This window comes from Etheostoma cragini, chromosome 23 (genome assembly GCF_013103735.1).
Source record: "Etheostoma cragini isolate CJK2018 chromosome 23, CSU_Ecrag_1.0, whole genome shotgun sequence".
Lineage (NCBI taxonomy): Eukaryota > Metazoa > Chordata > Actinopteri > Perciformes > Percidae > Etheostoma > Etheostoma cragini.
This window is the reverse complement of record NC_048429.1, coordinates 19,238,811-19,264,311: the sequence shown is the minus strand read 5'-3', so window position 1 is coordinate 19,264,311 and position 25,501 is coordinate 19,238,811. Positions and strand designations below refer to the sequence as shown.

The following is a 25,501-nucleotide window of genomic DNA, read 5'->3' as shown; positions in this document are numbered from 1 at the left end:
AGTGGACTTTTATTGTGGCCAGCATAAGGCACACTTATGCACCAATCATGCTGTCAAATCAGAATCTCACCTGTGAGGTGGATGGATTATCTCGACCAAGGAGATTTGCTCACTAACACAGATTTAGATAGATTTGTTAACAATATTTGAGAGAAATGGGCCATGTATTAGTTCTGTTAGTTAAACGCATTATCAACCGTATAACAGCATTAACGCAAACCCATTTTAATGGCGTAAATTTTGGTCTAGCAAACTTAGTAGTTTTTTTCACATGCTGTTGCAACAACAAGTAACGTTAGAAAAACTACAACACCACACTGGATCTAGCTAGACCGGAAACAAAACAACTGGCACACCGGACACACAATGTTTGGGCTCGCGAGCCGGCCGAAGAGCAGTAACGTTGCGTTTTGAGTGGATGGCGAGCGCGAGACGGCAAAGCGGACGCCATTAAGATTCTGGATGGAAAGTTAGCTTTTTAAAAGTTGACAAATGTTCCATTGACGAGACTAAAGTGATCTGTGGGTTTTGTCGTTGTGAACTGAGCTGTCATCGCAGCACGTCCACTCTGAAATACCATTTGATGACCAAGCACACAATTCCCCTACCCCCTCGTCACAGTATTTTTTTCACCCTTTAATGGATGGACAGTATTACATTGTGTAAGAGATTATATGCTGAGGTCAGGAAGGGTGGTCTTGAACACTACAGTAGGCTATATGCCAATGTTGTTTTCAATAACAAAACATTTGCACAAAGTAAGCCAATCCACTTTTCCATGATGATATTAAAATGAAAAAAAAAATAATGGGACAAAAAGAAATCAAGGGACATTTAGAATAGATACAAATGCGCCATTAATTTTGATCAGGTCATGTAAACCCACTGGAGTCCACTAGATGGAGCTACTCACTTGTAAAGCAGACTTCCTCTGTCTCTGGGGTTCATTTTGCCCCAGGGTCCATTATCATAGGCTTCTTTGGCTGCTGTCACTGCCCGGTCCACATCCCCCACTGAGGCATAGGACACCTTACAGATCACCTGGTGAATGGCGTAATGTATCTGTGACGTTTCTCAGTCACCCAGGTCATAGTTATCAATGGAAGGGTTGAACGCACGGGCAACTGGTTCCCATTGTGTTTAACCCTAGCATGAGTCGCACACAGTCTATTAATTGATAATATGGCAGTATATTCATATGACTCACTGATCCATCAGTAGGGTTGATGGTATTGTAGCTTTTGCCATTTTCTGCATCCTCAAACTTGCCATTGATAAAACACTGGGTTGGCATCTTCACTGTCATGTTGTTCACTTCTTTGGTTGCCTGGGTAAGAGTAAAACAATCACAAATCAACCAACGACAAGCACCTACCTTTGTGCATATTTAAAAATAGAATGTGTGATGAAAGATATAAAAATATCGAGTCAATCTTTGGATTTAGAATTTCAATGGGAGGATCTAAAGATAAATCAGCAGACTCAGGGTTCACTGAGACATAAAAGTGGGAGACTCACGTAGTCGATGACCAGCTCCTCCTCCTGGTCCTCGCCTCTCAGCTTGCGGACGAACATCTGGATGAAGTCCTGGAAGGTGGTAGCCATGTACACATCCTCGTTCTGCAGCTGGACGCCAGGACACTTCTGCTTCACCTCCTCCACCAGCCTGACACAGAGACCACAGCACTTCGTCAGTGCTTACAGTGGCAGGGGTTCCTTTAGTTAGTCAACTATTGAGGTGCACGTCAGGCTACGGCGTAGGGTTGGTATCTCCACGTTCCTACGCACGTAGCCATGGGGTAGATGTAACGCAGAAGCCTAAATAGTGCTTAAGATATGGCAATGTGAGACTACATTAGACACTGCGGTGCAAGGTGTGCAGACAACATTTTCTTGAACGCTGACCAGGAGTGCATAATATGGAAAATAATAAAATAATGTTCTTATGACAGCTGACACCGCTGTGTCTGCCACTATTGGTTTATTTTCATTTCTGACCGATCTCTGCACAGGCCTCCTCCTTCACCTGGCCACATCCATGGAGGCGGCCCCGGACTTGAAGAAGTCTGTGGTGTCCTCAACAGCTGAGACATTGCTGAGGATGCCCTTCCAGATGTCCTGTAAAATATGAAAGAAACAGTCTCATGGGTCAAACACCGGGTTGACAACGTCAAGAGTAACATATCATTTAAGAGAAGCAGAAGCTCCAGTATAGGCCACAGCTAGACCTGGTCCACTGAGGGTTACTTGCCCTGATCTTCTCTGCCATCTTCTCTTCATCAGCAGTCAGCTCCACACTGGAGCTTTCCCCAGAGGAGAAGTATTTAGAAGCAGGGATCATCTTGCCATCATCAAACTGCAGGTTCTTTACCAGGAGCTGTGGATCAAACATAGAATGAATAAAAAAGAAGTCAGAGGAAACAACACATGCTGGCTTTAGAATTTGGGGTCATGGTGGTCGAGAGGTTAAGGCGTTGGACTCAAAATCGAATGGGGTTTCCCCGCAAAGGTTCAAATCCTGTCCGTGACGATAGCTAATGGTTGCAACAGCTCAGTTATTTAACTAGAATTGCCTGAAACCTACTGTGTGTACGACTGTATGGACAGCTCAAGTCTACTTGGATTGAGTATTTGTTTTGCAGTGCGACAAATAAAAACAGACACTCACAGCTTTCCCATCGGTTCCATACAGCACCAGCCCGTTCTTGGTGACCATGCCGGGCAGGGGCGCCCCCGCTATCTCCAGGGGCTGACCGGCTGGTATTGACCCCCCCAACATGGACGAGCCATACAGGGTCACAGCCTAAGGAAGAACATACACGGAAGCCCTTGAAACAAACATTTTGTGCGTTGCAAAACTTTTAATAACCTGCATTGGTCACATTTTAATATGGTATTACAATATAAGAAAGAGTTAGCCCCGATTTTCCGATGTCATACTGAAGTAATGTCATCTTTGTTCTATGTGACACTGTCCTCATAAAGAGAAGTTCTGCTGTTAGAGAAAATCCAATTCCATTCTCATGTCTGTACCCTAAATATCAAGCTGACGCCAGGAGACCGTTAGCTTAGCTTAGCACAATGACCGGAAACAAGGGGAGACGGCCTGCCGCTCCACCTAAAGGGAGAAAACCTGCCTACCAGCACCGATTAATATGATGTATGTTGTTTGTTTAATCTGTAAAAAAAAAACTATCTGTAAAAAAAACACAAAGTATCCTTTCTACTTCCCTTCGTAGCTACAGCGCTGTTGCTCTAAAAGACAGACATTTCCTATTTTAATGAGATCTTGGACTACCTGGGCCCAGAAAAGGCCCAGAAACTGTTTCTGGGCTGTAGTCTGGATACAGAAGTCCCATCTGAAGAACCACTGTATGTCTTTAGTAAAGTGATTGGTGCTGTACTGCTCATACGTTTAGAGACAACCTGGTCATGTTATTGTGACAGTTATTTCATATATGGTTGGGAAGAAGACCTTTCCCCTTCCTTCATTAACTAGTGTAAATGTTGCTGTTTTCTTTCAGACATACAAGTCTTTTTTCTTCTTTGGCATTTATTTATTTGAATATTTTTGTAGTTATTATCTACTTTCCTGTTATGCCAAAAACGTTTCGATCCCTGGCCCTGCAGTCCCATGTCAAAGTGACCTTGGGCAAGACATTGAACCCCAAGTTGCCCCCGAGGCTGCCCCATTGGTGTGTAAATGTGTGTGAGTGTGTATCTGATGAACAGGTGGCACCTTGTACGGCGGTCTCGGCCACAGTGTGTGAATGTGTGTGAATGGTTCCCGTATTATGTAAACGCTTTGAGTAGTTGTTGAGACTATAAAAGCGTCTTACAAGAACAACACACTTGTAACAATTATTACATAATTGGGTAAAAAAACTTTTTTTCCTACATTATTGCGGTTTCTTTGTTTAACCCCAATTAATTGCTCACATTCCCTTAATGCGTATGACTGGTAGTTTTTTTGTTTTGTTTAGATTTGCCAAATGACAAGGGGGATACTGTTAGATAAGATTTACTTTAATTATACTCTTCATGATAAAAAAAGAGGTGTTATTTACTTCATAAGATTTGTATATTTGTTACTACATTATCTGGGTCGCATAACAGTGACAGAACCAAAAGAAACATCCTGGGATTCATTCAAAACGTTAATTTGCTGGCGCCGGGTTGGCACAGTTGGTTGAGCGGGCGCACATATGTAGAGCTTCACTCCTCATTGTGGCAGGCCTGGGTTCAACTCCCACATGTGGCCCTTTGCTGCATGTCATCCCCCCCCCCACCTCTTTAATCTCTTCAGATGTCCTTTCAAAAATAAAGGCTGAAATGCCCCAAAAATACATAAATTAATATTTAAAAAATTTAACTGAAAGGGACTATTATAAGTTTAATTGCCATAATTTTTAAGACATTTAATTTTACAGCAAAATGCGCAGCTCTAATCTGGCCATGCAATAGACAGAGTGCGTGTTTTTGTTTGCTTGCGTGTTCCAGGTACTGCACCTGCCCATCAATGACCGTCCAGGCACCTGGGACTTTGTCGTGGCCGCGGATCCAGTTGTGGACGGCCTCCGCTGGTTGGGACAGATTGATCTGAGAGAGAGAGCAACACTGGAGTCAACTTGATTTAGATTCATTTTCAGAGCAGGTCGCCTACATTTCTAAGAATGAGAGGGAAGCCTAACAGCTGAGCACTAGCTAAGCGCCACAAGGAAAACTGACACTGAACTTGAAAAAAACAAAAAACTCTGCACTAAGAATAGCACATTTAGATTCACTGCCAGCAACATCGCTCCAATCGGCCAATCAGAAAGTAGCTAAGACCAGCCACACCTCTGTCCCTCCTCTTGTAAGATAAACGCTCGCCAGACACTCAATCTTACGTGTTTGGACCTAAACCAGCGGTGGAATAGTATTCAGATCCTTTAATTAAGTAAAGGTACTAATCCCACACTGTAAATATACTCTGATACAAGTGAGCCCTGCATTGAAAATGTTACTCAAGTAAAAGTATGTAGGTATCATCAAGAAAATGTTCTAGTAGTATTAGTAGTAAGTGCTAAACGTAAAAGCGCTTGATGCAGAAAAATCCTCACATTTTAGAAACTGGAAACGATCCAACCAGTTCCGTCAATCAACTAAGTGTAGACCTGTATATTGTTGGTTAGTTTAATAAATTATAAAACAACAGTTTTGGGTGCGAAACAATCTAAATTGTAAAGTAACCAGTAAATTAAGCTGTCAGATGAATGTAGGGGAGTAAAAAATATCTCTGTGAAATGTAGTGGAGTAGACGTAGAAAGTGGCATGACAAGAATATGCATATGCAATATCCTTTTTTCTTTGTCCCACAAATTATGATAGAAGTTGGATGCAGATCATTCTGCAAAGCTCCTTCTGATTGGAATAATCTTAATCTTAGAACAAACTATTTATACTTTTAATTGTGTAGTCTTAAGATTTGTTCTGTTTATTTGCGCTAAAGACAAACTGCTTCAAATGTTCTTTATTCTTTTGGAAATGATTTATTATCTAGGCTATATTCTATCTAACTTTATGTGACACCTGAGGGTGTGGGTGAGAGAGGGTGAGCAAGATCTCTGTATCTATGTATTTGTAGTGTTTGTTTGTTATGTAACGCTGTTCTGTTTGAATGTGTTTTATAATTATGTATTGTATGTTTTGTACTTAAGTTCAGTACTTGAGTTTCCATTCCACTACTGGCCTGAATAACATGTAGAGTGCATTCCCACGCTGCGCTCTGAATGAAGGTGATGTCCACTGGGACACTTTGAGGTGGGAAGCACCTCATCAGTCTTTAAAAACGAATTCCCGGGTCAAAAACTGACAAAGATTTGACATTTTCGTCCCTTTTTCAGACTTTTTTTAAGTTTTCACTAAAACCACCTTACTACCACCAGTTTTACACTACTTTTTGGAATTCATGGTCAATAACCATCATTTATATAGAATTATAACTAATGTTTGAGTTAAAAAAGCAGATATATATTATTTTGACTTATAGTTAAGATCAGAGGAACGTACAGATGAGTTTAGTCATGAATGAAAGTGATCAATTGTATTTGAAAAGAGCATTGTATGGAATCCAATCTATTTCCGTGGTAATTTGGTTAAAAAGAAACCTATATTTCAGATATAGTTCTTTTTTAAAGAGGTTAAATTTGACCCAAGGACAACAGAAGGGGTAAAACATGTGCATTCAAACCCATACCACACAAACCCTTCCCACGCGGTCACCCTACGACCACCAACACTTGCCAGGGTTAATTTAGATTGTATACAAATTATTGTATTTTGATGTTAAATCACTCTTAAACTGTGCAAGTTAGAATAATATGTATTGAAATACCTACATTATTGCTATAAAAATACATTTTCACAAAGAAGTGCTTCAATGCTTCCTTTCTTATCTCCTTTATCATAGGATACACTGGACTATACTTTACCAAAGAAAATAAGACAATGCCTTCCCACAATTCCTTGTGGAATTTAAAGGGACGCACAACCATTCAGCCATTCTTAATCAGAATATGAACCATAACACCACCATAACCATAACTTAATCAGAGAAAAATAATTTACTCTGTGTGTGGTGGGTGGATGATTTAACCATACAAGCCTTTATCATTATTCTTATGTTTTAAACTTGTTGAATTAAAAACATCTGACTAGAGAAGTTTTATTTGCTTTTCTTTTTTAAAGACAGGACATTCGCTGCCCCTCTACCAGTCCCTGTGTCACAGCCAGGTCTGTGACCTCTGGATCCCCTGTTTTCTGTCTCCTCCCCTGTGTGTGTCTGTGTGTTCATCAACAGGGGTGTGGCTCTACAGGTATTACCAGGCACACCTGGCTTCTATTTACAATCAAGCTGAGTACAAAGAAACTCAGCTTTCAACTCACTCATGTTCAGATTGCTTTCCGCTCTCCATGTGGTAACTCTTCAGGCCTGTTGTCGATCTCAACTAAAATTAACCTCACATGTGTCTCGTCCGTCTCTAGCACCTGCCTGCTCTGAACCAGCCTTCCAGTTGGTCTTTTGAAACTGCCTGCCACTAATAAGACACCATCAGACGTGAAGACGTAAATTGAAGTGAATTTACAAAAGTTTTGGCTTCACAAAATAAATAAAAAAACTAATAAAATGTCCTAAATTTAAAAAAAATTAATTTTGCTTTTTGAATACGATTGTTTGAGCCAGAGCTTCTTTTGTCCTCAGAGGGTTAAAGTATGTGTGTGTGTGTTTTCCTCAACATTTAACTAAACTAAAATAAATAACTAAATATAAGTCTGCCTTGCTTTAATGATGGCGGAGGCTGCTTTTGTTAATTGGAAACATTTCCATGCATGCAGTAATGTCATTACTGCAAAACGTCTTAAATAATCAATGAAGTTACGCTGACTGCTGTTCTAAACGCTGCTCAGTTTACATTTTAAAGAATGTAATATTTATTACTACTAATTCATTGTAATATTCATTTTGTCAAAATTTCATGCACAGAGAGTTTTAAAATAAACATATGATGAAAATTAAACAGGGATAGAATGTCATTAATTAATGCAAAACAAGACGGAAAATGAAATGGTAATAAAGTAATGTTGGTTGTTCACCCTGATCGAGTCTGCATGAAACAACATGGTAAAAATGCGCAGTGTGAAGTATTCTAGAAGTTCTTTCCGTTTAGTCCACCTTTAAAGTTTCACCACACCAGACCAACATCCGCCGTCACATAATTGCGTAGCCGAACTATGCGTTATCTTTTCCTGAGTCCTCATGAACTCTCCTTGACATCTTTCATTGACCTCATGATGATTTCCATCAGCATAAAGTAAAAGAGCTCGAAGATAATTTATTTGACTATTCAACAACTGCCAGGGTATCAAAATCAGGTAAAAAGGCTAGGGCTTTAAGTCCCTGGGGCGGTTCCCCACTTTGCCCAGTTGGAGATCCAGTCTGAATGAATGAAAGAGTGCAGTATTCATGTCAAATAATAGGGTATCTGACTTCGGTCTGAAATGAGACCGGACCTCTCACCTTGGCTTTGGATTTCTCCTGAATGCCTTCATAGCTTGCTCCTTCCTCTGACTGGGGAACTCTTGGGGCCTTTCCATCAGCAATGAGCTGCACCGACTCCACCTGCAGCAGGAAAAAGTGTGATTGTGACACCTCGGTATGTGCTTTGGCTGTGAGGTTTATGTTAATTTTTTGCTTTGTGAAAGTAAATAGACTGATCTTATATTGCGCTTTCTAGTCTTAATGACTACACAAAGAGCTTTTACATAGTAAAGGAACCATTCTCACACTGTGGCCGAGGCATAAAGTGTATCTTCCCCAAGGACACATTAATATGGGACTGTAGGAGCACAGGACAGGACAGCCTCCCTTGTGGGAAAGAGCATGGAGATATGTCTCTACAGGACTACTTGATGGTTCGCTCAACTTGAAAAGAATTCAATATAAATGCATGCTGATCATACAATCTTGATTACAGCCCGTTTGTGATCAAAGGGAGTAGTAATCCGCCCAAAAAATATTAAAGTGCTCATAGTATTCTTATTTTCAGGTTCATAATAGTATTTAGAGGTTATATCAGAACAGGTTTACATAGTTTAACTTTCAAAAAACACTATTTTTGGGTCGTACTGCACATTGCGGCAGCTCCTCTTTTTACCCTGTGTGTTGAGCTTTCTGTTTTAGCTACAGAGTGAGTCATCTCACTACATATGCAGTAGCTAGGTAAGGACTACTAGCCCGTCAAAAGCAGAGTATGAGGGCGTGCCATGCTAGCACCTAGGCAAGCATTATAACGTGTCTTACAAAGTAAGGTCTCTGAAGTAAAGGCTGGACTACAATAGAGCTGTTTGGAGCAGTTTGGGAAAAGTGTTTTCTGTTGGAGATGGTAAGACCATTTGGGGGTGACTTTGGGCTTTTTCACTTTGTAAATCTATTACATGATACAAAACACAAAGGGGAAAAGCCACAAAGCCTAATATAAGCACTTTAAATTCCAGGTGGTTACCATAGCCTTGACGCCCTCTGGGAAGAGGAATCGATTGTAGAGTGTGTCCACCGTGTCGGTGGGCTCCACAGCGCACTCCCTCTGCAGCAGGATTGGTCCAGTGTCCAGTCCATCATCAGCCCAGAACACTGTGAATCCAGCTTTCTTATCACCGTGGATCAAGGTCCTGGTGACACACACACATACAACAGACATAAAACCAAACGTTGAAGCGTTGCCATAAACCACTTTGATATAAGATAAAAAGTAGACCATTACTCTGACCAAATGGAGCAGAATCAGAAAAAGAAGACATAAAAGCTCTTTTTTTTTTTTTTTAATCTGTTTATTGATCCCCAATGGGGAAATTACAATTTACACTGTGTGTCCAAACTTTGTTAGTAATCACACACAGTCCTGAACTACACACATACATGCAATAATGGAGAGATGTCACAGTGAGTAGGCTGCCAGCCGAACCAGCGCCCTGAGCGGTTGGGGGGGTACGGTGCCTTGCTCAACAGCACCTGGCAGTGCCCCAGTTGTGAAGTGGCATCTCTCCAGCCACCAATCCACACTCCAATAGTTAGAAAGAGAAAAGGTTTGTACACACATTATGTAAATAATATAGTTATTGGTGTATCAAAAGTCCTGAGTATTAAATATTGCAAGTCTCAAGAGGCCAAAAGGTCCGATGTATCCAGCTAATTTAAATAGTGTATGTTACTGTATTGTGTGAACGGTTAACTTAAAAAATTAAAAATATTTCACCTTCCCGAGACTATTTAGCAGAGCCACCATCACTGCATCCGGAACTTGGCGCCACCCGAGACTATTGTGATTGGTTTAAAAAATGTAAAAAAAGCAATTAACTCAGAGCGTTATTTTTTTCCTATCCCACAATGTATGTGCGGTGTAGCCAGACCTTACTCCACATGCTGAAGATAGAGCTGTCAATGCGGGACTAGCACTGAACCAACCAAGTGTTCCCCTGCAGGACCCTGTTGTCATGTTGCTGTTCTTTTTTTCTTTTTTACTTTGGACATGGGTAAGCTAGCTGTTTCCCCCATAGTCTAGTCATAGGCTAATTTATTGTTGAAAACAAACAGAAGCTATGCATTTACACTACACACAGTGACAACGGGAGCAGAGAGATATTAAGGGTGGAGAACAGACGGAACAACAAGAGGGAGAGATAAGAAAACCTTCTGCTACACAGACAGATAGCTCCAAACCCGCCTCTACCTCCATTCAGGACTCAAAATGCAGTTTAAAAACCAATAGAGGAAGCTAGCTTGTGTAACTTTTACTTTACAACACCTACTGTAGCCACAAGTAAAGAAAAGTCATACAACCAAGAAATGTACTCAGAAATGCCAGTTAAAATTAGCTAACAATATCTATCTAAAGTTAGCAAAAAAATGGCTACCCATCCTTATTGTTTGCCCAAAGTACATTGGAACATTAATGGCAGGACTAGTTTGAATGGTAAACTCAGGATTTTATTTTTGCAGACTAAATGAAACACATTCTGGCATTCTGTCAGAAATCAATCACTTTCTGTCCTTGGCCCTTTTCAAAATTTGTTCCTGCATTTTAACCAATATGAGACACTGTCATAACTTGGTTAAAATGGCCTACTATTCAAAACCTTAAAATAACCCATATCACAGACCATCAAAGCCATTAACACATTAGTATGGGGGGGGGGGGTGCAGGGAATATGTCCTCCCCAGTTATTTAGAAGAGGTAGATTTGTCCCCCTCAAAGAAATCAAGGGCTCAAAAGATGTACAGAAAACAAGAACTGTGTCTACTTGTGCTGGGATTTTCGTTGCCCTGCATAGTTAGGTGGGACCCCAGCCCCCTCGGGCTTGGAGCCCTAATTAATAGTAATAATAATTTCCTTAATGTAAATGAAGACATTTGCACCATACATTGATGCACAAACGGCATAAATTGTTGCATAAAACGTCACCAGAATGCAGGAAATGGAAGTGTTTTGAAGCACTCGGAATCTCTCTGGTGTCACAGATATTTTATCCGAGGATGATATCCGCCACTACTGCCTAACCCGTTCCTCACCAGTTAATGGCCGAGGCTCCTCTGTGCAGGGGCAGGAGGGAGGGGTGGTAGATGATGGAGCCGTGCTTGGGGTTGTCGATGATGTTCATGGGGATGAACTGGGAGCAGAAGGGCAGGACGTTGAGCTCGGCGCCCACCGCCTTGTAGGCTTCTACCACCTCCTGGATGGGCTTTCCCTTGACTCGCCAGCGGGGGAACTTGAACACCGGTGTCCCGTCCTTCTCCGCCGCCACCGCTGAAAGAGAAGAGGAGAATTTATTGATAGTTTATAAAGAAGAAAGGAAGTGCAACAGGGAATCTGGGGTTCATGGGTGGAACCTTTTCCCCCAAGCGCAGCCATTTTTAAATTGATTGTGGACCTTCTTAGAGAACATACTGGAGTTTTAGGCTGATATTGATTTATGAAATAAGGATCTATCAGGTGTGATTGTAAGTGCATGTCGTAGAACGGCCCGGACCCGCGGCTCACACCGCGAGCGGGCGTGCACGCCACATTGAGAAAAAAGTGAGAGAAAAGAACAAGAAACGAGCTGTCCGGAGGATAATCAGTTGAGATCGTTTGCGTCTTTGAGAACTGTAATTTATATAACTGATGTTGTCAGTTCATTTAAGCCTGTTGTTGTATTGGTCTATAGTTCTGGCAAATTTAAAAGTTAGCTTGTTTGTGTTCTTCACCTGTTAGCTAGGTTACACCTGGCTGTTGGTTATGAAATAGTGGCGATTGTTGAACGTCCTTGCTCATTAAGAAAACGTTATTAATAGTTGGTTTATTGTTAATATTTACTAGCATACATGATTATTCCTATGCATTTTGTATGGTAGCCTTTACAATGTTATTTATTTCTTTTATTAACACACACACAGCCATAGCAGAGCTACCCCCCCATGTTTATTCTGATGCTTGATTGTAATAAAGCATCAACAGTAAACAAGTTAATTTCCAATCCTCTACTTTGTTACTTTTACTTGAGTAAAGAAGTTAAATCAGTACTTTTTTAAGACAATTATCTGTACTTCTACTTGAGTACGGGAAGTGAGTACTTTTGCCATCACTACAGTGTAAAATATGCATCGGGCTCACTGGGCCAAAGAGAAGTTATCTGAGAGATTTCCATACATGGATCCAGCGTGCAATCGTTGCAAAATGACCCCATCCTCATATTTACACACATTTTGGAGCTGCTCCAAGCTTTTGACTTACTGGACTTTAGTGTTTAAAAGTAATATTTTTGGAGGTCCTAGAGGTGTATATAGCCCCCTGTCCCATCATGGCTCTTTTTGGAGTACCTTCTGTTGTCTACAGTTTAAACAACTCCCAGTGTGACTGGTATGTGCATTGCTTGGCCGCCGCCTAATCCTTCTGAAATGGACAGATGCCATCCCTTTGTCCCACACACTGTGCTCAGGAGTACTTTGTTTCACACAAAGTTGGAAAAAATAAGATATACACTTAGAGGGTCATCTGGGAAATTCTATGAGATCTGGCAACCTTTTTTGAGCTATGTGAGAAATCAGAACTGCATGAAACAATCTAATTAGGACAACCACTGGCTTCACTTTATTTAGGTGACAACCCGCTTGGATTTTACTCTGTGTGTACTGCACTTCTCTAATATTTTAGACTTACTCATTTATTTATGTATTTTTTATTATCATTATTTATTTAATTTATTTATGTACTTCTTGGGGTGGGAACTCTATTCTGACTGTATGTCTTTGTTCTGTTGTGAACAAAGCTGAATAAACAAAGTTTTAAAAGAAAAAAGAAAAAAAGGAAACAGGAAAACATGGTGCAGTGTCGTAAATCCTCGTACATCATGATTCTCATCTGAGCATGCGTAGGACAGATCGTGCGGGCAGCACGGATTGTGTACCGACAGGTTCCTAAATAGAACTGAGACGGGTACCCAGCCCTACTCAGAGCTGCATCTCTGGTAGGGGGTGTAAGATTCAGAAAATGTCACAATTCAATTCCGATTTTTCGGCTCACGCTTTGATTCAATACCCATTTTCAGTTCAAAAATAATTCTTGATAAAAAAAAGATTCACAGTCTGTAAATGTAGTTTCCATGTATCTATGGATGTACCTATCATGTGATTGCAGTAGACATATTACAATAAATAAATACATAAATAATAGAAAAGAAATTCATTTTTATTTTAATTTAAATTAAAACGTGATTCAAATATGAATTGATGTTTTTGCACACCCCTAACCTTGGCGCCACACAGGGCTTCTCGCTGAACAGACAATGGAGCCACTATCCCGCAGCTAACGCAGGATAAAGGCCGGTCTTTGTCCAGGAGCACTGTGGAGTCAACATGCATCTACCTCAGCCACAGAACAGGCCTGGGATGACCCACAGAAAACCCAGGACACAGGATCATCGGAGAACCGCCACACATCCAACATGTCCTGTTTTGTTGTTGTTTTTGTACAAACCCATTACAAAACTTTCATTCTGTTGCATTTTTTTGTAATTTCCTATGGTATAAATAGTGTACCAGATGTTACAGCCATTTATACTTTAGAAGAAATTGAATTACTAAAACTGTTTTAATCTCATTTTATCCTGATATCCTCTTTCTTGTTGACTGATTAAGTTCCTATTGTTTTGCCTGAACCTGACAAACTTTAAGTGTCTCCTGATTTTATTAAATATGACTTCCTTTGCTTAAGTTTTAGGGCCGGAGCCAAATTCCAGCAGAGTTCACACTTCAATGTATGGTTCCAGTGTGTTCTATTGGGTCTACGTCTACTCAGATAGCTTTGTGAGTGAATGCCTTTAATATCTGCTGCTTTCTTTACTCTTGTATAAAACCCTGACCAGAAAACTCATTCTGGTCAGAGACAATACAGCAGTGATTAAAACTCATCTGAACCAGCCACTGAACTGGACTTGAGAGAACATTTTTGTCCAACATACACGGAGAAATTAACATGGCCATATCTTTTGTTAACTACTGTAGGTTTTAATTTTCTATAAAGACTATTTCATATTAAGTTATAACTTAGGAAATGAGCTATAACCTAAGACATGAGCCTGTTTCTGGCCTATTTGTACGGGATTGTGTCCCCACTTCTGTAAGCCTCCTACTTGTTGTCACATTGTCGGGGAGTTTATCCAGGTCTATGGCTGCAAAACACTCCGTTGTTCAGTGCAGAGTTCCGGTATTCCTTCCTTTACCTCGTTGGTCCATCAACAGGTGCATTAGCATCTTTGAGCTCACCGTTTTGATTTGAGAGCCTACTGAACCAACTTTATCGTTCAGTTCACTCTAACTTCTCTCACCAACTTCATTCCCAGCTGCAGCAGGCAGCTGCTTTCATTGACAAAGACCGCCTAATAAATGGGGATGCTGCAGCAAGAGCAGTGTGCAGGATTTTCTTTTTCTTCCAAGTCTTTGTTTTAGTCCAATGCACCTGCACAGAAGAACTGTTAGGATGTACACATGTTTTCTTTAAAGAGGGAAAAAGCTCTGAAAAAACACTGTTTATCTTCACTAACTGCTCAGTAGCAAACAACAAACGGACACAGTTGGAGACTAGCTGGTGAACATAGCGTAGCATGTAGCAGCGGAAGCGTTGAAGAGTGAAAATGAGCTCAAAGAAGAGGTTAGCTATCACTTTATTAGGCAATGTAGCTCAGCGTAAATTCTTTCAGGAAGACCTATTTTTAATCAATGCACTGCTAAATCAACTCAGCTGTTAACCTAATAAATGTGTATTTTTGTAATGCTGTGTGTAACTGTTGCATATCTGCAACTAGTCTCTCCTGATTGAAATGTATCTCAGGGTAAATCCTTCAGGAAGACCTCACTCTTAATCAATGCTCTACCTAACTACAATCAGCTGTTGGAGGCGCTCGCCTTCCTGCTGAACCAATCAGAATCGTTACACAATGGCAATTGACAATCACAGAGTCACAACCCTGCTTTAAATAATCTTTTTTTCTCTTTGCTATCATCTGTTGTTGCAGGCAAAGAGTGCAACCCTCCACCCCCCCATCTTGTTCTGCGTCCTTTAAGTGGCCTAAAAAAACAAAGAACACTGATTGCTTTAACTAAAGAAGCTAGCGATTACAGATGCTACTTTTTGTCAACAAAATACTACAAGCATGTGATGTCTTTTTTTGTACTAGACAGTTTTTGTCACGCGATGGACACATGTCAGCCTCTACTCACAAAGGTATGTACTTAAACTTAATGTGTGGGAACTGTTTTTTTTTCACGATGACACTTTCTTTTTTGGCAACCTCTTGTCCTGCAGTGTGAGAAATACTGTCGATGTGAGAAGAATAAAAACATGATGGACTTCAACTGGACTTTAAGAAATGGTTGTGCACAAGGACAGACTGCAGTGTGTTCTGCAACTGTTGGCTTGGACAATCTCAAGATTTATTCTTATATACTTATAAAACCTGGTATTTTTAAGGTTGTTTCCTAAATTTGCTTTGGGTTGGGTTTTCAAAGCTACTGGAGTTTCTTTATAGGAAGACAGAGGTTTGTATTTTCAGGTTCTCCGATTATTTAGTGCGACTAGAGGATAAATGACACTAACTGAACAGAACTGAAGGAGTCAACACTCCATAAATTGGATAAACCATCTCACAATAATTCCTGTGACTCTACAACAGCTCAATGAAGGACCTGGAAGTACGGCTGTAACAATTATCACATAATTGTCTGATTGTCAATTTTTAGCCAAGCTTTACTTAGGTCTAAGGCGTATGACTGGTAATTGTTGATTTTCTTTTTTTTTTATATGCCAAATTGTAATTATATCAGTGATTATTGGTCTTACCATATGGTTTTATTATTATTTCAATGCTGTTTGTTGCACTTGACCCTATAATAGTTCATAGCAACAAACATGACAACGGGGAGATACAGTAGTTATAGTAATAGAACAGATAGAATATAGTTGTTTGATAATAAAGAGACGTGGTTCACTTCATAGGCTGGGTATTAGTGTTATTCTGACTCAATTACATTGTTAACCCTCAATGATCTCTTGAAGATAAATAAAGGTGGATTATTTCATTATCTAGGCCACATGACAGTTATACAACCAACAGATGTATGCTGGGATTCATTCAAGGATGGAATTTGTTTTAAAAAGTAATTAATTATTAACTGTTTTTAAAATTTGACTAAAGGAGACAATTATATTGTTTATCACAATTATTTCTGAGACAACTAATTCAAGAGCAAAATTTGGAATTGTTCCAGCTCTACCTGGAAGACAGTGATGTGACTCCTTTGAGTCAAAGACAAGGATAGAACCAACTGGTAAGAGAGAAGGGGGTTAACTCACCCAGGGGGTCGGCCATGCCATCCTTGTCGGGGACCGTGAACACACCCACCACCCTGTGACCCTGCTTCCTCAGGTTGCTGTACACCTCCTGGCCAAACACGCTCTGGCCAATTATAGCTAGTCTGAGCTTATTCTGGTAATAATTCTGAAAAGGAGAGCAAACACATTTCAGCTTTCCCAGTGGAATCGTGCAGTAGTGGAAACAGTCCACAGTTTGTCTCATTCATGCTGCAGTGCCTTGAAATCTTTGTGTGTACACAGAGCTCTTGACTCGCAGTGGAATTCCAGGATTTCCAACACTTTCTTGACCTGGTTAGTTCCATGGGTTTAATGATACTGACAATGGAAAAGCTAATGCAGATCAGGCAACAGCAGGAGAGTGCCTTTAGGCTGAATCCCATTTCTCCATCTTACCCCTACCCCTTACCCCTACCCATTGGCCCTTGAAATCAAGGGGTAAGTGGTAGGGTTGAAAACATACCCCTACGAAATGGGACACCACTTGGTTACATCACCATACAGTATTGATCACAAACTTCCTATATGGTCTCTCTGTCTGTTGATTGCATGGGTTTTGACAACAGCGTCATATGTATTTATATATATTATGTTTACTTTGGTGGTGCAGAGGCAGATGTTATCTGTGTAGTATTTAGGTCTGTTCGCAATAAATGTAAACGTGCTGTATTTAAATAGTGCTTTTCCAGTCTTAACAACTGCTCAAAGCGCTTTTACATCTACAGGAAACATCCACAATTCACACACATTCATACACTGTGGCCGGGGCTGCCGTACAAGGTGCCACCTGCTCATCAGATAAACATTCACACACATTCACACTCCGATGCGCAGCACTTCGACAATGACTGCAGGGGCGGGGATCGAACCACCAACCTTCCAATTGGCAGGCAACCGCTCTACCACTGAGCCACAGCCACCCCATATATGTGTATACACACACACACACACGCACATGGTGTGTTGTATATCTGTTTCAGTTATCACCGTTTTGAATGTCATTGATGTCTAGAAAAAACGGGTAGGGGTAGGGGTAAGATAGAGAAATGAGATTCGGCCTTAGCACTCAGGGGCCCACAAGACCCAACTCTTAAAGGAGCACTCCAGAAATGTTGTTTAACACTTAAATGTACTAAGTTGGGGATCTAACCCTAACCACAATTTTAAAGAATACATCATAGCTATATCCTAGGGATAAGTGATATAAGGAAAAAAATCAAATGGTGATACAATGAGGAAAATAAGTATTTGAACACCCTGCTATTTTGCAAGTTCTCCCACTTAGAAATCATGGAGGGGTCTGAATTGTCATCGTAGGTGCATGTCCACTGTGAGAGACATAATCTAAAAAAAAAATTCAGAAATCACAATGTATGATTTTTTTAACAATTTATTTGTATTATACAGCTGCAAATAAGTATTTGAACACCTGAGAAAATCAATGTTAATATTTGGTACAGTAGCCTTTGTTTGCAATTACAGAGGACAAACGTTTCTTGTAGTTTTTCACCAGGTTTACATACACTGCAGAAGGGATTTTGGCCCACTCCTCCAACACGGAGTTTAAGCTCCCTCCAAAGATTCTCTATTGGGTTTATGTCTGGAGACTGGCTAGGCCAGCGCCAGAACCTTGATATGATTCTTCCAGAGCCACTCCTTGGTTCTCCTGGCTGTGTTCTTCGGGTCATTGTCATGTTGGAAGACCCAGCCTCGACCTATCTTCAATGCTCTAACTGAGGGAAGGAGGTTGTTCCCCAAAATCTCCCAATACATGGTCCGGTCATCCTCTTCTTGAAAACAGTGCAGTCGTCCTGTCCCATGTGCAGAAAAACACCCCCAAAGCATGATGTTAACACCCCCATGCTTCACAGTAGGGATGGTGTTCTGGGGATGGTACTCATCATTCTTCTTCCTTCAAACACGGTTAGTGGAATTATGACCAAAAAGTTATATTTTGGTCTCACCTGACCACATGACTTTCTCCCATGACTCTTCTGGATCATCCAAATGGTCATTGGCAAACTTAAGACGGGCCTTGACGTGCTAGTTTAAGCAGGGAAACCTTCCGTGCCATGCATGATTTCAAACCATGACGTCTTAGTGTATTACCAACAGTAACCTTGGAAACGGTGGTCCCAGCTCTTTTCAGGTCATTGACCAGCACCTCCCGTGTAATTCTGGGCTGATTTCTCACCTTTCTTAGGATCATTGAGTACCCACGAGGTGAGATCTTGCATGGAGTCCCAGTCCAAGGGAGATTCACAGTCATGTTCAGCTTCTTCCGTTTTATAATGATTGCTCCAACATATGGACCTTTTTTCCCCAAGCTGCTAGGCAATTTCCCCGTAGCCCTTTCCAGCCTTGTGGAGGTGTACAATTTTGTCTCTAGTGTCTTATGCAGCTAACAACCTCAAACAAGTGCATCTAATTAAGGATATTAAAAGGAGTAGAGGTGGACACTTTGAAGGCAGACTAACAAGTCTTTGAGGGTCAGAATTCTAGCTGATAGACAGGTGTTCAAATACTTAATTGCAGCTGTATCATACAAATAAATAGTTAAAAAATCATACACTGTAATTTCTGGATTTCTTTTGGTGGATTATTTCTCTCACAGTGGACATGCACCTACGATGCAGACCCCTCCATGATTTCTAAGTGGGAGAACTTGCAAAATAGCAGGGTGTTCAAATACAATGTTCCTCATTGTATCTCTGCTAGATATTGTGATTTCTTTTTATTTATTTTTTTAGGTTTAGCTAAAGTTCAATATTCACTGTGTAACAGTCCAAACATATCTTGGAAAATTTAACACAAGACACCGTCAAAACTGCTCTATATTCTTAAATTCTCAATTTCCAGCAATGACTGATTGTAGATACCACAGGAAGCTATCCTGACTTTGGTCTAGACTTTAGATAGATAGATAGGTATTTATTGTCCAAGAAAATTTTCTATGAATCATGGAATCATGGATCCCAATAAAATGGGAAATTATAGTTTTACAGCAGCAAAATATCAGTCACACAGCAGAGAATATAAATATAATGAAATACTAGGATGCAATATACATGCTAGGCCTGCCCAATATTGGAAAAATCTGACATTGCGATATTGTTTTCCCCTGCGATATGTATTGCTATTTGAAAAAAGAAAATGTCATTTTTAAAAGATGACATAAATAGCTCTATTTTGAAATAATAAATCATTCTCGACTACTGCGGTGATTTTGTTAGGTGAGTGCACCTACATAGAAGATAAAAATGATAAAGATCTTTTCTAATGTGAACTATTCTTTGTTGAAATGTAATGCTTTACAAACACCAAAGCAAATAAGCTGTGACTAACGTTACTTTTCTGAAGGGATTTTGGAGAGGGAAATTAAGCAGAAATACGCTGGTTGACTAGCATGACACCATTATATTCATATAATAATCAATCCAGACTAACATGAATGACAGTGACTGCATGTTGCTTCCTCTAATTTTCAGGTTGTGGTCGACTAGCGGGGCCAGCTCGTTAGTTTGATAAATTGATCAGACCTGCATGTCACGCGTACTAGCAACAAACTCTGTGTGTCCAAGAACAATTATATCAGTGTAACTGACGTTAGATCAGACAAAGACTTCTGTAGACTTTTTACGTTTCCAGCGTCGCGGCTTCAAATTGTAACGTTAGTTGAGACATACGGACCCCTTGGATCTTTGGGCTAACTACATTAGCTTTAGCCTGGCGGGTAGCAGCTTTCTGCTTGTTTCTTTAGGCTAACTATGTTAGCTTTAGCCTGGCTAGTAGCAGCTTTCTACTTGTTTCTTTAGGCTAACTATATTAGCTTTAGCCTGGCTAGAAGCAGCTTTCTGCAGGGGGAAATGGCCGGGAGACATTGTGATTATGTTATTAATCAGGTGATTTAGTTGGTATTTGCAGCGAACATAAAACACTGACTACTGTAGCTTCACTAACTACCCATCAAAACTATGCACATCACTGTATCAGCAGCACCTACTGCCTACGGTACTTTTCTACACACGGAGAGCCTCACTTCCTTTTATTTATTTATTTTTGAATTTTACGTAACATGGTAAACATTTATATAAAAAATCCTTTCCATACAGTGAATATAGAGAAGCTCGAGAAAGAAAAACAAATGAGCTTCATCATTTTGTAAGTCTGAAAGGAAAATTATATTTTCAATCAAACCAATGTTCAATTCAATTCAATTTTATTTACAGTATCAATTCATAACAAGAGTTATCTCAAGACACTATACAGATAGACCACACTCCAGAATTTACAAGGACCCAACAGTTCTAGTAGTCTCCTCCAGAGCAAGCAACAGTGCGACAGTGGCGAGGAAAAACTTCCTTTTAGGCAGAAACCTCGGTCAGACCCAGGCTCTTGGTAGGCGTTGTAGAAATAAGGACTTATTCTTTTTGGTTATGAACTCATTGTTCCATATAATAGTTCTGTGTGGGCAGATATTGTGTTTAGAACATAATTTTGCAGCATTAAGTACTTGCTGATGAAATTTAGATGATTTCTGTGGTAGCTTAATTTCATTATAACTGCATTGTAGTACAAATTGGAGGCCTCCCATTTCCCCCCCCCCCATGAAGTCCAATATTTCCTTGCCACCTGCATTTCTCGGAGCTGCTAGGATCTCCTTTTTTAAACGGTGGCATTTGTTTTTCCAGATGAAGTTAATTAAAACGTAATTTATTTATTTAGGGATTGATGGATATACAGAGATTGGGTAGGGTAAATAAATCTGGAGAGACCGTCCGCTTTATTCAAAAGTACTCTACCTAAGATGAACAGATCGCTCTGAAGCCACATACTAAATATATATTTTTGTTTTTTTTGTATTTTGGGCTTACATTTTTTTTCTTGACGTTCCTTTAGATCTTCAGAGAATGTGAATTCCAAGGTATTTAATACTATTTTTTATATGTATACCACACATACCCTTTTCATCAGTGTTAAACTGTTAAACATTAAGTTTTAAACCTGATACTAGCGAGAAGGATTGTATTTCTTTGATGGATTTTCCAATTTGTTGTTTATCTTTTTAAAAAAGAACTGTGTCATCAGCTAGTTGAGAAATTTTAATTTCTCTTTCAAAAATCCTTAAACCCTGTAAATTATCACAATGTAAAATATGTAAGAAGAGCACTTCAACAACAAGGAAAAATAGAAATGGAGAACAAGGACAACCTTGGCGGACTGATCTATAAACTAAAAAGCTTTGGTTGGTTTATGGATATAGCATGACACAGCTACTAATATTTTTATAAAGCATTTTAATACCAGAGATACATTTTTCACCAAAACTTAAAGATTGAAGTGACCTAAATAAGAATTGATGCTCTACTGTGTCAAATGCCTTATAAAAATCCAGTGATAATATTACAGCGTCAGATTCCACATATTCAGAATAATCTATTAGATCAAGAATAAGCCTGATGTTACAGTTTATATGCCGATTGGCCATAAAACCAGTTTGAGTTTCATTTATAATTTGCCTCAATCCTTTTTTGAAAAGCCTGGCAAAAATTAATGAAAGTATTATATAATCTACATTTAGCAATGCTATAGGTCTCCAGTTTTCTAACAGAAGAGGATCTTTATCTGGTTTGGGGAGTGAGCTTATTACACCCTGCTTCATAGTAGTAGCCATTTCCTCATTATCGATACAATCTCTTAGCATGTTAAACAATAGAGTTTCAATTATATTCCAAAAGCATCTATAAAACTCAACAGGAAGACCATCCATTACCGGAGATTTCCCTTTTTTTCATTTTATTTACAGCTTCAAGAATTTCAGATTTTAAGATAGGTTTATCACAGTCAGATTTAAAATCATTAAAAAATTGTGGGATACATTTTCTAATTTTGCTGATAACATTCTCATCCTCAGTTTTGTTATAGTTAGAGTTATATAGATCAGAATAGAAACGAGAAGTATAGTTTGCTATATCAGATGGGTTGGAGTTTATACAGTTATCTATTTTTAAGGAGGTAATGTTATTTCTTTTATAGTTTCTTTTTTCCAGAGCAAAGAAATAACTTGTATTCCGCTCACCTTCCTCTAACCATTTTGCTCTAGAGCGTATAAAGGCTCGATCAACCTCTTCTTTCAAACTTGACAGTTTTAATTCTTACTCTTCAGTAATAGTATTTTTATTTATTAAAGAGTTCAGTTCTGCCATTGTTTCTAGTTCTCTCAAAGTGTTGCGTTTTTTCATTTCCTGCTGCATCATTTAGGTCTCCGCCAATAATTAAATGAGCATCTATGTATTTTTCCTTCATCTTTTTTAACTCTCCTGTTATTTGGATAGACATGTTTTTTCCAAAGCATTGTTATTACGTCCATATAAATTAGTTAGTTAGCATTAGTAACACCAGAAACACATTCTTCACTCTAAGAACCAGAGTAATCCATCTACCCTCTTTAGAAAGGTAAAATTCTACCACATCTCCTTTAAATTTATTAAACAAAATAGCTACTCCTGCTGAGTTATTAGAAGGATGACTTAAGTAAATCTGATCCCCCCATTGACTTCTCCAGAATTTCCTATCATCATCACAAGAGTGAGTCTCTTGTAAAAAAAATTAAATCTGCACTAGATCTTCTGCAGAAAAGAAATATAGCCTTTCTTTTAGATATGTTTCTTAACCCCTTGACATTAAGAGAAATCATTTTTTGGTTAATAAAATTGTTTTCCATACAAATAGTAAATAATGTATGAATAAGGGAAAAGGTGAAAAAAAAGGATTGATGCCTACAACTAAGAAAAAGAAGATAAGCGCTAATAGGAACCCTTAACCTTTGGTAGTGATTAGAAACTGAACACTGGGAGTACTATTGTAACGTTGAACTTTCCTAAGACCTTATTAACATCAGGCTACTTCATTGTCCACTTGTCAATCAATGACTTGCCTGATTACCATATCTAACTATACAGGACGAAGATTTATGCAAGAAATTTCACCCCATCGATGAAGGTGACTGGACCTTGCCATCTGGTTTTCTTTCCATCCTTACGAGCCTGCTCGACCAGGGGCCACAGTTTGTTTCTGCATTCTCTCTCGGAGCGTGTCAGGTCCTCGGCGATGCGGAGATTCAGCTTCTTCATAACTTCAGCATTGCGTGAGTCTTTCCAAATCTTGTACCTGAATATACGTATGTTGAATTGTATAACAATCGGACGCGGTGTCTTATCCTCCCTGGGGCGCCCCACTCTATGTACTGCATCGACCAAGAATCCAAGCTTGGTTTTATCATCAGGTGCAATCTGATTCAATATCTTCATGACTTCCTCTCTTACATCTTCGTTCAGTTTTTCAGGAAGGTTGTTGAGGCGCAAATTCCATCTTCTGCTGTAGCGCTCGGCTTCTTCAGTTTTCTCTTTTAGTTGTGCAATGCTCTTATCTAGCCTTATTACCTTATCTTCCGTCTCCTTTGCTTGAAAACCAAGGCTTTTCATCTCTTCTTTTACTACAGTGATGTCTGCAGAGTTTTTATTTATCCGTTGTTCAAAGACGGAGAATTGCTCCTTCAACTTAAAGATTGCTTTGAGAATGTTGGCGTTAGAGACCTCGTTTTTATCTTTGTTGGCATATACTTTCTTTGGATTTGGACTATTAATTGGAAAGTCTGCTAGAGGCGATTACAAACCTAAAAAGGTGCCGTCCGGGTCCACATCCATTATCAATCCCCCCGTTATGCCCTTTTTAGCGTCTCTCTTTGCCATCGTGGTCCACGAGTCCCGTACTTTTAGCTTGTTATGCTAGGTACCTGAGCAGTTTGCACGTGCTATTTTCAAAGGGTTGTTTCCAGCCTTTAAAGTTCTTAAAATTATAGTTAACCTTCACTCGTCGGTATGTCTCTCAAAATCTGTCAGTTCAGCAAGTTGCGTAGTTATTGGCCTTAATATAAAACAAAGGTACTCAGCTAAATTTTACAGAGGTTAGCAAACGGTCCACCATGGTCGCCATCTTGCGCCGACCCCCCGAGAGCCTCACTTCCCATAACAATAAACCCCGTCGGACTAACGTCACTAACACACGCTGTCCACATGGCTACCTGTCTTAAAGTGGAAGGGTCAACATAAAAAGGCAACAATGGAAGTGTACTTTTCTATGAAGCAGCAAAAAAGTTTTAGCTACAACATCACAACGTCCTGCGATTTGACTATCACGCATTCGCACATCGCGATGTCGCTGCTAAAACACAATATCGTTCAGCCCTAATACATACATACAATATACATGAACTAATAATAGGATAACAAAACAATTGTTTGAATATATACAAGTTGGGAATACAAAAATGTGCAACTACTTAACTAGTAATGATAAATATGTAGATAAACCTATAGTGCAAGTTGCACTTAGTGCAATATTGTAATGTCTCAGAATTGTTCCCTTTGAAATGTCAAATCAATTGAGTGCATCTTTACCTCTGCTCATAAATCTACAGAAAATGTTCTTGGACAAAAGACCCTACACCTGCTCAATAAATCACCCAACCCAACCCAAAGTTTAAAATACATATTTCTTTATTCAATGTGACCAAAGTGTTCCTTTTTGACACTAAGCTTTATGCAAATGACTGCGTAATGACGTAACAAATATGCACATGAGCGTATGACACACTATCTATTATGTCACAAGCTGTTTAGTTGTTCAGTATTATGATAACGGGCTAAACTTCATAATTAACCAACATGGGACACAAATTAAAATATTTGATATTTGTAATATTTAAACGGTGTATTACTATGTATATATGTGTGTGTGTGTGTGTGTGTGTGTGTGTGTGTGTGTGTGTATATGTATATATTTATATATTCTTCCTGTTTTATACATTTTATACATAGCCGGTGCTAATTTAAATAAAATTAAATAATTTAAATGGATGAACTGGTTGCCCAGTTGATATTTTCTTTGTCTGTATTTATTATTTTTGCAATTATTGGTTAGTTACCTTTACATCGTTAAAAATGGGCGTCTTAACTGTACCATGGTACACATATGGGTACAGTCGAGACAAAATTGAG

At 39.4% G+C, this 25,501-nt stretch overlaps 1 protein-coding gene and 1 non-coding gene across 2 annotated transcripts in view; one reads left to right on the top strand and one right to left on the bottom strand.

Moving 5' to 3' along the window:
• Positions 1 to 23,575, bottom strand: part of aldh1l2 (aldehyde dehydrogenase 1 family, member L2) — a 34,991-nt gene extending 11,416 nt beyond the window's left edge. Inside the window, exons 1-12 of the mRNA XM_034864138.1 lie at positions 23,432 to 23,575; positions 16,425 to 16,569; positions 11,108 to 11,342; positions 9,045 to 9,210; positions 8,060 to 8,161; positions 4,510 to 4,599; positions 2,669 to 2,803; positions 2,252 to 2,377; positions 2,027 to 2,118; positions 1,519 to 1,666; positions 1,208 to 1,327; positions 914 to 1,041 (exon numbers count right to left, since the gene is read on the bottom strand). Of these exons, the coding sequence (XP_034720029.1) occupies positions 914 to 1,041; positions 1,208 to 1,327; positions 1,519 to 1,666; positions 2,027 to 2,118; positions 2,252 to 2,377; positions 2,669 to 2,803; positions 4,510 to 4,599; positions 8,060 to 8,161; positions 9,045 to 9,210; positions 11,108 to 11,342; positions 16,425 to 16,569; positions 23,432 to 23,575 (1,631 nt within the window). The remainder of the gene's footprint in view (positions 1 to 913; positions 1,042 to 1,207; positions 1,328 to 1,518; positions 1,667 to 2,026; positions 2,119 to 2,251; positions 2,378 to 2,668; positions 2,804 to 4,509; positions 4,600 to 8,059; positions 8,162 to 9,044; positions 9,211 to 11,107; positions 11,343 to 16,424; positions 16,570 to 23,431) is intronic.
• trnal-caa lies at positions 2,449 to 2,530 on the top strand. The gene has a single exon. It is a non-coding gene; the product is annotated as a tRNA-Leu (tRNA).
• Positions 23,576 to 25,501: the final 1,926 nt, after the last annotated feature.